General features: G+C 44.5%; 1 protein-coding gene and 1 pseudogene across 2 annotated transcripts in view; one reads left to right on the top strand and one right to left on the bottom strand.

The window, feature by feature from the left end:
* Positions 1-15,000, bottom strand: part of LOC147027845 (uncharacterized) — a 50,827-nt gene that overhangs the window by 17,062 nt on the left and 18,765 nt on the right. The window contains exons 6-9 of one of the 2 annotated variants that reach the window (XM_085877512.1): positions 12,263-15,000; positions 4,429-8,871; positions 3,848-3,970; positions 3,096-3,209 (exon numbers count right to left, since the gene is read on the bottom strand). The exon at positions 12,263-15,000 is cut by the window's right edge and continues 1,039 nt beyond it. In XM_085877512.1, coding sequence (XP_085733638.1) covers positions 3,096-3,209; positions 3,848-3,970; positions 4,429-8,871; positions 12,263-15,000 — 7,418 coding nt within the window. The remainder of the gene's footprint in view (positions 1-3,095; positions 3,210-3,847; positions 3,971-4,428; positions 8,872-12,262) is intronic. The other variant, XM_085877513.1, reaches the window with a different exon arrangement.
* LOC147027846 (signal recognition particle RNA) lies at positions 1,757-1,898 on the top strand (annotated as a pseudogene).

The raw sequence follows: 15,000 nt of genomic DNA, 5'->3' as shown, positions 1-15,000 counted from the left end.
ACATCCCTCTCTCTCCCTTCCATCCCTCTCCGTCTCTCTCACTTCGCTCCGTCTCTCTCCCACACCTCTCCGTCTCTCTCCCACCCCTTCCCCTCTCCCTCCCACACTGATCCCTCTCCCTCCCATCCCTCTCCGTCTCTCTCACTTCTCTCCATCTCTCTCCCACCCCTCTTCGTCTCTCTCCCACCCTCCCCCTCTCCCTCCCACACTGATCCCTCTCTCTCCCACTCTCCCATCCCTCTCCCTCTCTCCTACTTCTCTTCCACCCCTCCCCATCTGTTAAGGGAACTGTTAAGGACTGGCAGTTTAGTTTTGAATTTGGGGAGAGAAAGAGGGAGAGGTGTGAGAGAAGAGGGAGGGAAAGGATAGAGGAGGGTGAGAGGAGGGAGGGAGGGGAGGAAGAGAGGATGGAGGGAAGGTGGAGGGGGAGAGAGGCAGAGGGGTCGGAGAGAGGCAGAGGGGTCGGGGAGAGGCAGAGGGGTCGGAGAGAGGCAGAGGGGTCGGAGAGAGGCAGAGGGGTCGGAGAGTGGCAGAGGGGTGGGAGAGAGAGAGGGGTGGGAGAGAGAGGGGTGGGAGAGAGAGAGAGAGAGAGAGAGAGAGAGAGAGAGAGAGAGAGAGAGAGAGAGAGAGCGAGAGAGAGAGAGAGAGAGAGAGAGAGAGATAGGGGTGGGAGAGAGAGAGAGAGAGAGGAGAGAGAGAGAGAGAGAGGGTGGGAGAGAGAGAGAGGGAGGGGTGGGAGAGAGAGGGGGGGGAGAGAGAGAGAGAGAGAGAGAGAGAGAGAGAGAGAGAGAGAGAGAGAGAGAGAGAGAGAGAGAGAGAGAGAGAGAGAGAGAGAGAGAGAGAGAGAGAGAGGGGAGAGAGAGGGGGAGAGAGATGGGAGAGAGAGAGAGAGAGAGAGAGAGAGAGAGAGAGAGAGAGAGAGAGAGAGAGAGAGAGAGAGAGAGAGAGAGAGAGAGAGAGAGAGAGAGAGAGAGAGAGAGAGAGAGAGAGAGAGAGAGAGAGAGAGAGAGAGAGAGAGAGAGAGAGAGAGAGAGAGAGAGAGAGAGAGAGAGAGAGAGAGAGAGAGAGAGAGAGAGAGAGAGAGAGAGAGAGAGAGAGAGAGAGAGAGAGAGAGAGAGAGAGAGAGAGAGAGAGAGAAAGAGAGAGGGTGTTGGAGAGAGTAGTAATAGTGGTGACAGCAGTACGACTTCTATTGTAAATCTCACAATATCATTCAGAGTGATGTATTTGTCCAATCAAGGCTGGAAGGAGAGCCTGGAGCTATGCTTACTCTACCCTGAACTGTCCAGCCGAGGTTTGAATCTCTACCTAGGAGTAATCTGTCAACTTGTTGTTTTGCATGCAGGGTGAGGCATCAATGTGTGTACTGTCCATTGCATGGACATTAAACTGGGTGTCCTATCTCCCAGCAATAGTTGTTGGATCTTAAAGGTTCCAGAGTGTCCTTCACAAAGAATAGTCGAGTTATTGCTCTGGCACACTGAACAAATTACAAATTCCTTCTCTAACCTATTTAGTCGAGTGTCAGTTTGGGCCAGCCAGATCATGAAAAACTTACGACAAAATCTTTTCTTGGCTGACCGCACAAGAAAGGAATAATTGTGACCGTGAAATAAAGAATAATTTGATCAGGTCTCTTTGCATGACAATGGCATCATGGACAATATTGCATCATATAGTGACACAAAAACAATTGCATTTTGGGCACAATATACATAAATATTCCATCAATGTTAACTATTGAATGTGTGGAAATGCTGGGAATAGTGGTGTGCGCCTGTAATCTGGCAAATCGGAGGCTGGGGTTGGGGGATCGCTTGAGGGTGGGAGCCCTGCATTATGCCATGCTAATAGATGGTACAAAGCAGCCTGGCCGATAAGGCGGCACCCAATCCTGATTGTCAGGCCAGGCCAGGTCAGATCAGTGACTTGCAATGGGTATCATGTAAAACCCATACTATCCTGTTCATGGTCGAGTGTTGGTGACAAAACCGTCTCCCCCACCAGGTTTCCTGGTGAGTAGGGTGTATGATATGGACACCCACCAGGGTAAAATACAAAACCTGCCAAAGGGTGGAGGAGCTCCTTGTGAGCCAACGGTCATTCATATCTGGTGCCAAATGCATCTGTGGACATCCTCCTGCAGTTGGTTACCTTCCCTAGGATGTTGGTGGCAGGATTTGGACTCTGGCCACCACAAAACTTTACCGTTAAGCCAACATAATGCTTATAATTATAAGTACTAAGTTCTATTCAATGGCATACTCTTAAAACAAAAAATTAAGCAAGAAAGGTTTTGAGGCTTGTATTGTTTTTCTGGTATGTTCAAACTTAATCATATTCTAGTTGAAGAGGACTAGCAAATTGATCTGTACACTCCATATTTAAACATGATGTCACAGACAACTGTACCAGTTTACAAATTATAACAGCCAAGTTCACCTTAGCACAAACGGCTTTAATAAAATGCGTGGCCACCAATAACCACAACACAAGCTTGTTCACATGTTGTCATTGACCGAGTCAGATGATCCAGCTCTTTCTGTGGGATGTTGCACCCATTCTTTGATTAGAGCCACTTCCAATTGATCAGGATCCTGTGGGCAGTTTCCCTAGATTGTTACGCATATGTTCAATGGAGCTCAGACATATTGATGTCACAACATGATTATCATAAGGAATTCTGGGGGGGGGGGGACAGGAGTTCAATTCACCATGTTGTTCTCCAGATTCTGTTTGAATTGCTAGCTGACCAGGCAGTACCGAAACTTACTCTGAATCGTACTCACCCTTAAACTCTGTCTTTTAGGATTGGTTGGTAACCAATAAAAATGTCATGAAGAGTTCGCTTTGTTTTTGAATTGCAGTTTAGGACTTAGCAATTCACTTTTGGAATGTTTTCAAAGAGTAGATATTCGCACTACCTTGTCACCAAGTATTGCAAACAGCATCCTGGAAACCAAAATAGCAGATGGTCCTTCCTTCCACCTCCGATATTTACATATATATTGTAAGGTAGATCTTGATGGAAAGAAAGCAAAATCTTTATGAGTAAAACGCAAAACCAAGGACTGAAAACGTGATTTTTGTCTTACCAAGCTCACAGAGAGGACCGTCGTAGCTGGGTAGACACTGACAGGTGAAGAGATTTTGGCCATCCATACACGTTCCTCCATTACGACATGGATTAGAGTGGCACTCATCAATGTCTACAAAACAACCCGGCCCCCAGCACATTACGAGAAAACATTTGAGAAAGAGGAAGACATCATGTAACTTTTCAAACTTGTGTCTCAATATATATTGCCAGGGTATGTTTGGCTATGGTTGGCTATGCTTGGAGCTCAAAAAGTCTCTCGATGAAAAATCATGTGATCTTTCACATCCATGTGAATGCAGATGAGACAGCAGTTTAGTTTAAAGTACAATGTGCTCCATATTGTCGCATCTCATACCAGCACCTCAATCTGGTGACGGACATTTACGCATTCTTTTATAACAGACCAAGTCAGTGTTTACACAAACTGCAACTGCAGAAGCCACACATGGACATGTTTTGTTCTGATTAGTGTCCTTCGCCATAAGACACCTCCATTCCTCCCTTCCCTCCACTATCTTCCCTCAGCTGAGGCTGATGTTGGTTTAAAGTTTACCAGGAGGTGGCACCTAAATCATACCATGGTCTTCCTTCAGATCGAATGGAGGCCCACACATTCCAGGCATTAAATGAGAACACTTACGTTCAAAGTCATTGCAAATGTACATACCTATAAGTTGAATTCCCATAATTTCCAGATGGATGTTTGATAAAAAATCACAATAATATGCACTTGTCAGTAAGACTCACCAATCTGGCAGCTGATACCAGAAAATCCTGCTGGGCAGTGGCACATGTGCATGCCTCCTGCGCTCTCATGACAGCTGCCTCCATTCAAACATGGTGACTCCTCACAAGTGCCAGGTGTAGCTGCTAGAGGAATAAAAAGCAATTACATTACATGACAAGCTCAACACGATCCTCGACATCACAAACACATTTTACTAGGATACCAAAATATGAGTCTTGCAGAATGAAAACCATTTTATCATAAATGTCAAAAAAGCAGCAACATTTGATGTAAACAATTTTATTTCTTCCAAGATAATGTGAATGAAAGGTGAGAAACGTCTTTCCTGTTTGATATCTATCATAGTCATTCATCAAACCTTCACCTTCTTGTAACAATAAGCAAAAGAGTGCGAGTTCCAAAGCTTCAGGCCAAAGAGCAATTTGCATACTTTGTATGCAAAAATTGAACAATTTTTGACCCCTCTGCATTTCTTCTGTATGTCCCACATGACATTCATATTTTTTTTCTTCATTCCTTTTACGTATAACTTACCCACTTCCTCCTACCCCCCACCCCCGCCTTAAATATTTCGACCTACCTTGAACCACATCAGTGAGAAGTTCATCAACAACAGTGATGTCTTGATCTTGACCTACAAGTGGTGGTGCAGGGGTCATGTGTGGTGGTTCAGATGAGCTTCCTTCAACTTGATCGAATGGAACAGATGGAGCAAAAGTCGCCATCGGAAGATGAACGGACTCATCAGAAGCTACTGTTGCTCCTGGAAGTCCTTCAACATCGGGATCATATTCTCGTGTCGTTCTCTCCACAATAGGATGCAAGGTAGCAATATCTGGAACTACCCCTTCTAAAGTAGGCTCAGTACCACTGATTTCTTCAAGGATGGAGGTGTCAGGGATGATGTGAACCACATCATCTGGAGGTTGAGTCCCCTCTGGGAATTCAGTTTGTCCATGTGGAGGTAACTCCGATCTCTCATCCATATCTGGTTTTGAAGTGACACCCTCCTGCCACTCCTCACCAGGCAAACCAAAGGGCAATTCTGTTGTGATCTCATCAACATCACTTCCATCAAAAGGATGCTCAGTTACTGGAGCTGGCAAGACATCAGTGTCAATGTGATCTCCTGATATGGAATCTCCAGGGATGCTTGGTGCAACCTCCAATGGCTTAGTGGTTATTGGCATTGGCCAGGCATCTGAATCTACTGCAGATCCTTCAGAATGAACATCATGTGGCTGCTGAGTTGAAAGTGGCTGCCAATAATCTGTAGCGTATTCATCAGTAACTTGATCGACCGACGGTTCTTCAGTTTTAACTTCAAGAGGTTGCTGGGTTGAAGGTGGTTGCCAGTAGTCTGTACCAAGTCCATCAGCATCTTGATCTACAGCAGAGCCTTCAGGATGGACTTCAGGAGTCTGCTGGGTTTCAGGTAGTTGCCAATAATCTGTCACATGTCCCGTTGTATCTTCCTCGACTGCAGATCCTTCAGAATGCACTTCAATAGTCTGCTGGGTAGGAGGTGGTTGCCAATAATCTATGTCATGTCCAGAAGTTTGTTGATCTACCGCAGGTACTCCAGAATGAGTTTCGATAGGTTGCTGGGTCACAGGTGATTGCCAATAATCTATATCATACCTACCAGTCCCTTGACCAACTGCAGATCCTTCTGGATGAACTTCAGAGGGCTGTTGAGTTGCAGATGGTTGCCAATACTGTGTAGCATGTCCATAAATATCTTGGTCGACTGTAGATCTTTCAGGATGGACTTCAAGAGGTTGCTGAGTTGCAGGTGCTTCCCAATAATCTCTAACATGTTCATCTGTATCTTGATCTACAGCAGAGCCTTCGGGATGAACTTCAGGAGTCTGTTGGATTTCAGGTAGATGCCAATAATCTGTTACATGTCCCGTGGTATCTTCCTCGACTGCAGATCCTTCAGGACGCACTTCAATAGGTTGTTGAGTTGCAGGTGCTTCCCAATAATCTCTATCATGTTCATCAGTATCTTGATCAACAGCAGATCCTTCAGGATGAACTTCAGAGGGCAGTTGAGTTGCAGATGGTTGCCAATACTCTGGAAAATGTCCATTAACATCTTGATCTGCTGCAGATCCCTCAGGAAAGACTTCAAGAGGTTGGTGAGTTGCAGGTGGTTCCCAATAATCTGTACCATGTACATCAGTGTCTTGATCTACAGCAGAGCCTTCAGGAGGAACTTCAATAGGTTGCTGGGTGACAGCTGGTTGCCAATAATCAATGTCATGCCCACCAGTATCTTGATCTACTGTAGATCCTTCAGGAAGAACCTCAGAGGGCTGTTGAGTTGCAGATGGTTGCCAATACTCTGGAAAATGTCCATGAATATCTTGCTCTACTGCAGATCCCTCAGGAAGGACTTCAAGAGGTTGGTGAGTTGCAGGTGGTTCCCAATAATCTGTACCATGTACATCAGTATATTGATCTACAGCAGAGCCTTCAGGATGAACTTCAATAGGTTGCTGAGTAGCAAGTGGTTGCCAAACATCTATGTCATGCCCAGCAGCACTTTGATCAACTTCAGACCCTTCAGATTGAACTGTAGGAGGCTGCTGAGTTGCAGAGGGTTGCCAATAATCTCCATCATATGCAGCAGTTTCTTGATCTAGTGCAGACCCCTCAGGAGGGAGTTCAGAAGGCTGCTGAGTATCAGGTGGTTGCCAATAATCTGTACCATGTCCATCAGTATCTTGATCTACAGCAGAACCTTCAGGATGAGCTTCAATAGGTTTCTGGGTGACAGGTGGTTGCCAGTAATCTGTAACATGTCCCACAGTATCTTCGTCAACTGCAGATCCTTCAGGACGCCCTTCTATAGTCTGATGGGTTGCAGGTGGTTGCCAATAATCTGTATAATGTTCAGGAGTTTGTTGGTCTATTACAGATCCTTCAGAATGAGTTTCAATAGGTTGTTGGGTTGCAGATGGTTGCCAATAATCTGCATCTTGTCCAACAGTTTCTTCATCGACTGCAGATCCCTCAGGAAGGATTTCAGAAGGTTGCTGAGTTACATGTGGATGCCAGTAATCTGTGATGGGTCCCTCACCCTCATGATCAACTGCAGAGCCTTCTGGATGAACTTCAAGTGGCTGCTGAGTTTCAGGTGGTTGCCAATAATCCATATCTTGCCCATTGCTGCCTTCATCGATTGCAGATACTTCTGGGTGAACTTCGAGGGGCTGCTGGGATACAGATGGCTGCCAATCGTCTGTAATATGTCCATCAGTAACTTGTTCCACTGCAGATCCCTCAGATTGAACTTCAAGAGGCTGTTGGGTTGCTGGTGCTGGCCATATTCCAGTGCCATGATCTATAGAGGGCTCTTCAGCAATTCCTTCTACAGCTGATCCTTCTGGATGGACTGACCATGGACTTTCTGCTATAGGTGGTGGCCAAACATCTGCATGTTCTGATTCAGATCTTGGCTGTTGATCTGGAACACTATGATCTTCTGGTGGCACATCAACAGCAGATCCTTCTGGATAATTTTCATTCAAGTAATCAGTTGCTTGAGGTGGCTGAAGATCTGTGACATGGCCATCGGTTACTTCATCAATAGAAGATCCTTCAGGATGAATGTCGTAAGGCTGTTGGGTTGCAGGTGCTTGCCAATGATCTGTAACATGTACATCAGTTATTTGATCTTCTGTAGATCCTTCAGGATGGACTTCATATGGATACTGTGTTGGCAATGGAAAATGCTCTGTAACATGATCTTCTGAAGGCAATTCCACAGTTTCATTTGCAGCAGAGTCTTCTGGGTGACCAAACCAAGGATGTTGTGTTGTTGTTACTACCTGAAGTTCTGTGGGTTCTGTTGCAAGATTTGAATATGTATCTTCCAAATGGGTCTCCAATGGCACATCTAAAGTAGATCTTTCAGTTTGTGCATCTAATGGTTGTTGTGTGGCATGTGGAAACCAGTAATCGGTGGCAATCCCATTGGTAACTTCATCAATCACAGATCCTTCAGAATGGACTTCAGAAGGGGATTGTGTTGTGGGTTCTGCCCAAAGACCTCTCATAAAATGATTTCCTGATGATCCTTCCACAGTTACACTCCCAGAAGATTCTTCAGAATTGACTCGATATGGAAGCTGCGTTGTAGGAGCTGGTGAGCTGTGTGTGATATGACCTTCCAAAGTATCACCAAAAGTAGATATTTCAGCATGAATTTCATGTTGATGCTGGGCTGGAGGAGTTGGCCAAATTCCTGCTATGAGGTCACCAGAATGTCTGCCCATGGCAATGTCAACAGTAGAACCTTGTGGAGTATCCCAAAAAGTGTGCTCAGTTGTAGATGCTGGCAAAATGTCTGTGTGTTCTGTTCCAGGAAATGGGTATTGATGTGTAATATTATGACCTTCTAATTGAACATTCACAGTGGATCCTTCAGGATGAAATTCATATGAGTATTCTGTATCAGGAACTGTATAATGATGCGCATCATGATGATCTTGGGATGAGATGTCTCCATCTGAATCTTCAGAGTGAAGTCCAAATACATCATCAGTGAAAGATCTCGGTAGATGCTCCGTTGCGCTATCATACACTGGTGATATTTCAGAAGGATTTACAGGATCTTGGGGAGAGCCTTCTTCAACAGAAGGAAACACAGGAGTTGTGGTCACAGGAGTACCATAATTGTCCATCTCTGTGTCAATATCAAGGCCATTTGTCGCTGGTGGGTGAATTGATTCTGGCTCATAGAACCCCGATTGCTGTCCCAAATGGCTCTCAGGATCTGGAAATGGGGAAACTTCTGAAACATCCACAGAATGCTCCTGGTGTTCGGCTCCAGATGTCATGTGACCGGTCTCTTCAAATGTACCGAAGCCTGTTTGTCCATGCTCTTCTGTGATGCCGGGGCTTTCGGGAAAGTGCACGGTATCAGTAGATGAGGCCCCATAATCATGTGATATTTCCACAGGGTAGTCAGGTGCCACAGTGCTTTCAACTCCAACATTGGAAATTTCACTTACTATGGAAAGAGGGGGTGGGGGTGGGGAGGCAGAGAACACAATGAGAAATTCCAAAATCAAAAGTGAGAGCATTTTCACATCAAGTTGAGATAAGGACCCTGTGTGCTACATCTTTTTGTCGTACTACCTTTTAGTTTCCAATTAGTAACTGAAGGATGAAAGACTGTTGGGAAGGAGAAATATGGTTGTTTGATGGCTATGTTTTGCACATTGTACATCATGACATAATACACAAGAAAATACTGTATTATTCTTAACTTCCAATATGGCAGCGGTAAGTAAGAAAATATTGTTGATAAAATGTAGATGCATGCAAAACATTCATTCTCTGCCATTTGTGATGGACACGTTAGCTAAAAGGCATACATATTGCGTGATGTAATGTCTATACCATAATCCCATGGCTCTATATAATGGCATTGGAACAATCAGGGTTTCATGAGGAAAAGCAAATGTAGGCAAGCTCCAATGAGTTGTGATGCGAAAGTGAAGAAGGGCAATGAAAGACTCGGGATATTGGTTTCTTCCAGCAAGTTTCAACAGCCATACACACTGGAATTTGGCATCCTGAGAACTAAAATACTTTGACCACCATGGATTCAAACACAAACACAACACACAATGTGGCACAATAGCACGATGTTGTGTTTTTGTATCTGAATGGTACCTGTTTCTGAGTTTGAGTTACAGCAGAAATGATTTCGACTAAAACTAGAGAGTTCATGGAACACATTACCCTGCACAGTCTTGAGAAACAAGAACATGGGCGGGGTCTGCGAGAGACAAATTTGATTGGTCGTGATGATGTAAAATGCCATAGTTTGTCCAAGGACTGATAAATGGAAGGGTTTTTGAAAGTGCCAAAATGGCGATTTGTGTTCGACAAAGTTCTAGTATATAATTAAATTGAAATAAAATAAGGATTTTATAAGTTGTAGAAAATTATTTTTCGGAAGTTTACCGCTGTTGATGCAGCGACTTTTACACAACCTTATTTAACATGTTACATTAGCAATTTGCCCCTATTGTTTGTGTCCTTTATGACGTCCTTAAAAACAGCAACCATCCTGTCTGGAATGATTTTCAATTTTGTTTGACTGCCAGTCAGACGGAGTAAAAAAAAATATATCTCACTCCTCTCTGCACGTGTGCAATTGGTTGGAATTCAGAGCCAAAGTGCGACTAAACTACAGGTTCGTTTTCCGATTCATGTTGAAAATATCGCATTCAATTGAAATTAAGTTGTTCTTCTATCGTAAACTGACGTTTGTAGACAGACAGACAGAAGTGGACCAATTGCTTAAGCTCGCTTTTCGCTTCGCTTGCGTGGGGGGTAATAACCATTATTACTGCGTTACCAGAAGACACCAGGCTCTGGAGCAAACGCATTGGAAAGTGCGATAAAGTTGCCATTTCGGGTAATTATGTGGGCATCCATTTTTCGAGGAGTTTGGGGTTATATGGACCCCTTGATAACATTTCTCATTCCAATCTGACCAGGTATGGATGCACGATCTCTATCAATATGTTACTGAAATTATTATTATTATTATTATTATTATTATTATTATTATTATTATTATTTTTACAAGATCAAATGCATGACACACTCGACCAAAACGAAATAAAATGAAAGCACTCAGGAATATCCTCAAAAGTTCCTGTGAATTTGTGAGGGTCCATATTACGTTGTTCTCCTCCATGTCACGATTCACACTCGGAACTTACTTTCCCATTTGCCTCCCAAACAATTCAAGGATGGTATGATGAACTCTTCCTTTCACTACAAACTTCCAGCCATTCATGGAAAACAAGCTTCCATTGTGGAGGTTCATTTTTTGGCGTGAAAGTTTCAATTCACCAGTTCAACTCAACAGGAAGCACTTTGTGTACAGTGTTCACTTTTTCTGAGAAAGACATGTTATATTTTATTAACTAATATTTACAAGAAAGTGACCAAGCCAAATTGTACTGAATTACTTCGTTTGATACATTGGATTTAGAGAAGGGTGGCCTTTTCTTTACAATATCTATTCTATTCCTATTCTAAGTACTCGAGCAGGTATCTTTACATCTCTACATCTCCACTTCATCAACATGAGCTTACATTTTAATGAACACTGAAAAATACAATGAAACCTTCTTGTTCTCATCTATGAATGCAGAGAGGATAGCTATCTTCTTGTTATTCTTGCATATGGCAGCTTGGCTGTTGGGTAGGTATCATTTTGTTGGGGCACTGCTGTGCTGCTGATGCTGCGCAACTATACCAGTACACTGGTAGTCAAATTCACTGACCTCAGAAGGTTGGCAGGCTCAGTCAACCCCACCTGGTGTGAATTCAGTGGAAAATAGGGCTCAAACTCCGTACCCTAAGATCCCGAGCCAGCCACCCTAACCACAAAGCCAACACCAGGCTTTACAAAAGCTCTCTCAGTGTACTCTTCATAAGACTAAGAGTCCCAGGATGCAGCACTCTTGGTTCATGCATTCACCAGAACAGCAAGTTTCATTCAAATTAATTTAATCTGGTAGTAAACCCAGAACCAGTGAGTTCAAAGGCATGTGACTCCTGAACAATTTTATAGACCTTGAGTCAACTGGTACAATAGATGCTCAGCACTCTCCACAAAGAAACACTCACTTGCTCACCATCTCCAAGTCCAGGCTCGTGGCACAATTGCATTTATTCATCATCTTATTCTCATGATTGTGGATTTGGTTCCCTGTGCAAGTTGTCTCATCTTCCCCGTGTAAGTCTTTCAAATGTGGTCATGATATTCAGCCTCATGATACTGAAATGGATCTCAAATCACCTTCACCCTCCTGAAGACGTCATGATATTGTGATTGTTGAACCCATCATCATGCGCTTACCCATTAATATCCACAAATCTCCTACACATGATGTCCCACTTTCCCATTCTGTTCCTGTCCGGGCCACTGCTTCTCGTTTTTGTGTTATTTCCCTTTCCTCTTTGTGTATGTCCATCACTGCCATCATCATAGGTAGACTGTAACATAATTACCCTTTGTTGTTTAGCTGCAAGAACCTTGGTGGTAGATCATGAGCTGAGACCCTTCCATAGAGGGTGGTCGAGGGGTTATTTTGATTGCTCTTGTTGCTTCTAATGTTCTGTTGTCTTTTTCTTCAATGACAGTTAAAACACCCAGTTTTAACGTGCGTGCAAAATTTAATGGAGATCGGCCAAGCCGTTTTTGATTTTATACGGTTCATCCACACATACATACATACATACATACATACATACAGAGGAGTGGCATATTTTAAAATGATGTTCTGGGTATAAAAAACATCTTCAACTTCATATTATAGTTAGCATTTCGTGTTGCATTTCCAATCACACCTTTGACGGTATCCTTCACCCACCTGTTTCTTCATGGTGTGGAGGCATGTCAGTGGCATCAGACCAGGCCCACGTTGTGTCATCTTCTGATCTTGCTTCACTCAGCTCCTCTGGTCCAGTGCCAAAATTCTCTGGTTCAAGTGGCACAACTGTTGGTTCTACAATCGTAATATCATGGTAAGCACTTCCCTCCTCAGATGGAAAAGCATATTCATGTCCATCTAACGACCGTTCAGAAGCCTCTGCTTCTTGATAAACTTGTGTGGGGTGAATTGCATCATCAGGAAGGTGTCCATCAATGAATGTACCCATCCCTTCATCTATGGCATGTGAATCCCCAGTTGCATCAGTCCCACCCCATTGGGTCTCAGGTGACACAGGAGAGGGATTAATCTCACCATATGGTGGTGATACATTTTCCATTGTTTCACTTGTGCCCATTTCATCCCCATATTCATGGCTCCCTTCTGCCAGTGATGAGGATATATCATGTGGCCATTCTGTAACTGTCTCTTCTGTACTGTATGGTGGTGCTTGCTCTTCTACAGCCCAAGGGTGAGGTGAAGTTTCACCTGCTTCTGTTGCATCCCAATATTCAGGTGAAATCTGCTCGCTCTCAACTTCATACTGAGAGTCCGATGGATTATCTTCTCCCTCAGCCATACCCCATGGGTCGGGTGACATGTCCTCTTCATTTCCACTGACTGTATCTAAGGGATCAGGTGAAACTTGTTCTCCTTCACTCATAGCCCAGGGATCAGGTGAGGCTTCTCTATCAGTCCCAGTTTCATGATCAGGTGAGACCTGTTCCCCTCCAACTGCAGGCCAAGCATATGGTGACACCTCTTCATTAGTTTCAGCAGTAGGATTAGGTGAAATATGTTCTCCCCCAGTTGTCGCCCAAGGACTAGGTGAGATTTCTCCATAATCCTCAGTCTGAGGAGGAGGTGTAACCTGTTCTCCCTCAACCATAGCCCACGAATCAGGCAACATATCTCTTTCAGCCTCAGTCTCATAATGAGGTGATATCCGTTCCCTGTCAACCATAGACCAAGGATAAGGAGATGCCTCTCCGTCAGACTCAGTTGCAGGACTGGCTGAAATCTGTTCTCCCTCAACCACAGCCCAGGGATCAGGTAAGGCTTCTCTATCAGCTGCACCTGGACTATGAGGTGAGACCTGTTCTCCTTCAGCCATAGCCCAGGGGTGCGGTAATGCTTCATTCCCAGCATCAGCCTCATGTTCAGGTAAGACCTGTTCTCCATCAACCATGCTCCAAGTATCAGGTGAAACTTCTCCATAAGCCCCATCCTCAGGATTTGATGAGACCTGTTCTTCCTCAGCACCAGCCCAATGCTCGAATGATGTTTCTCCACCATCTTCTGCCTCATGATGTTGTGAGACTTGTTCTCCATCAACCATACCCCAAGTGCCAGGTGAAGCTTCTCCATAAGCCCCACCCCCAGGATTGGATGGGTCATGTTCATCTTCAGGAAAAGCCCAAGGTTCAGCTGCTGTTTGTCTACCATCTTCTGCCTCATGATATGTTGAGACTTGTTCTCCATCAACCATGCCCCAAGTATCAGGTGAAGTTTCCCCATAAATCCCATCCTCAGGATTGGATGATGCATGTTCTTCCTCAACAACTGCCCAAGGATCAGGTGACATTTCTCCATCAGCTTCAACCTCCTGATGTGGTAAGACTTGTTCTCCATCAACTATGCCCCATGTATCAGGTGAAGTTTCTCTAAAAGTCTCATCCTCAGGTTCTTCAATCACAGGCCAAGGATCAGATGAGGTTTCTATTTCAGCTTCAGCTTCAACATCAGTTGAGACCTGTTCTCCCTCAAACACCGCCTGGGGATAAGGTGAAGATTCTCCATAAGCATCGTCCTCAGCATTGGATGAGATATGCCCTCTCTCACTTACAGCCTGGGAATCAAGTATGGTTTCTCCAGCAGCTTCAGCCTCACTTACAGCCCAGTGATCAAGTGAGGCTTCTCTATCCCATGGACCAGGTGAGGCTTCTCTATCTGCCTCAAACTCAGAATTGGGTAAGACCTGCTCTTCCTCAGCAACAGCCCAAGGATCAGGTGAGGCTTCTCTATCCCATGGACCAGGTGAGGCTTCTCTATCTGCCTCAAACTCAGAATTGGGTAAGACCTGCTCTTCCTCAGCAACAGCCCAAGGATCAGGTGAGGCTTCTCTATCCCATGGACCAGGTGAGGCTTCTCTATCTGCCTCAAACTCAGAATTGGGTAAGACCTGCTCTTCCTCAGCAACAGCCCAAGGATCAGGTGAGGCTTCTCTATCCCATGGACCAGGTGAGGCTTCTCTATCCCATGGACCAGGTGAGGCTTCTCTATCTGCCTCAAACTCAGAATTGGGTAAGACCTGCTCTTCCTCAGCAACAGCCCAAGGATCAGGTGATATTTCTCGATCAACTTCAGCCTCATGATGTGGTGAAACCTGTTCTGCATCAACCACACCCAAAGTAGCAGGTGAAGCTTCTCCATGAGCATCCATCTCAGGATATTGTGATGTCTGTTCTTCCTCACTTGAACCCCATAGATCAAGTGAGTGTTGTCCATCAACTCTAGCCTCAAGTTCAGATGAAACCTGGTCTGCATCAGCCATATCCCAAGTACCAGGTAACACTTCTCCATAGGCATCATCTTCAAGACTTGGTGAACCCTGTTCTCCCTCATTGACAACCAATGGATCTAATGAAGGTTCTTCATTAACTTCATCATCAAGTTGA

This window comes from Eptatretus burgeri, chromosome 4, assembly GCF_056783735.1.
Source record: "Eptatretus burgeri isolate ZD-2024b chromosome 4, Ebu_testis_v1, whole genome shotgun sequence".
NCBI lineage: Eukaryota > Metazoa > Chordata > Myxini > Myxiniformes > Myxinidae > Eptatretus > Eptatretus burgeri.
This window is presented reverse-complemented; position numbering and strand designations above follow the sequence as displayed.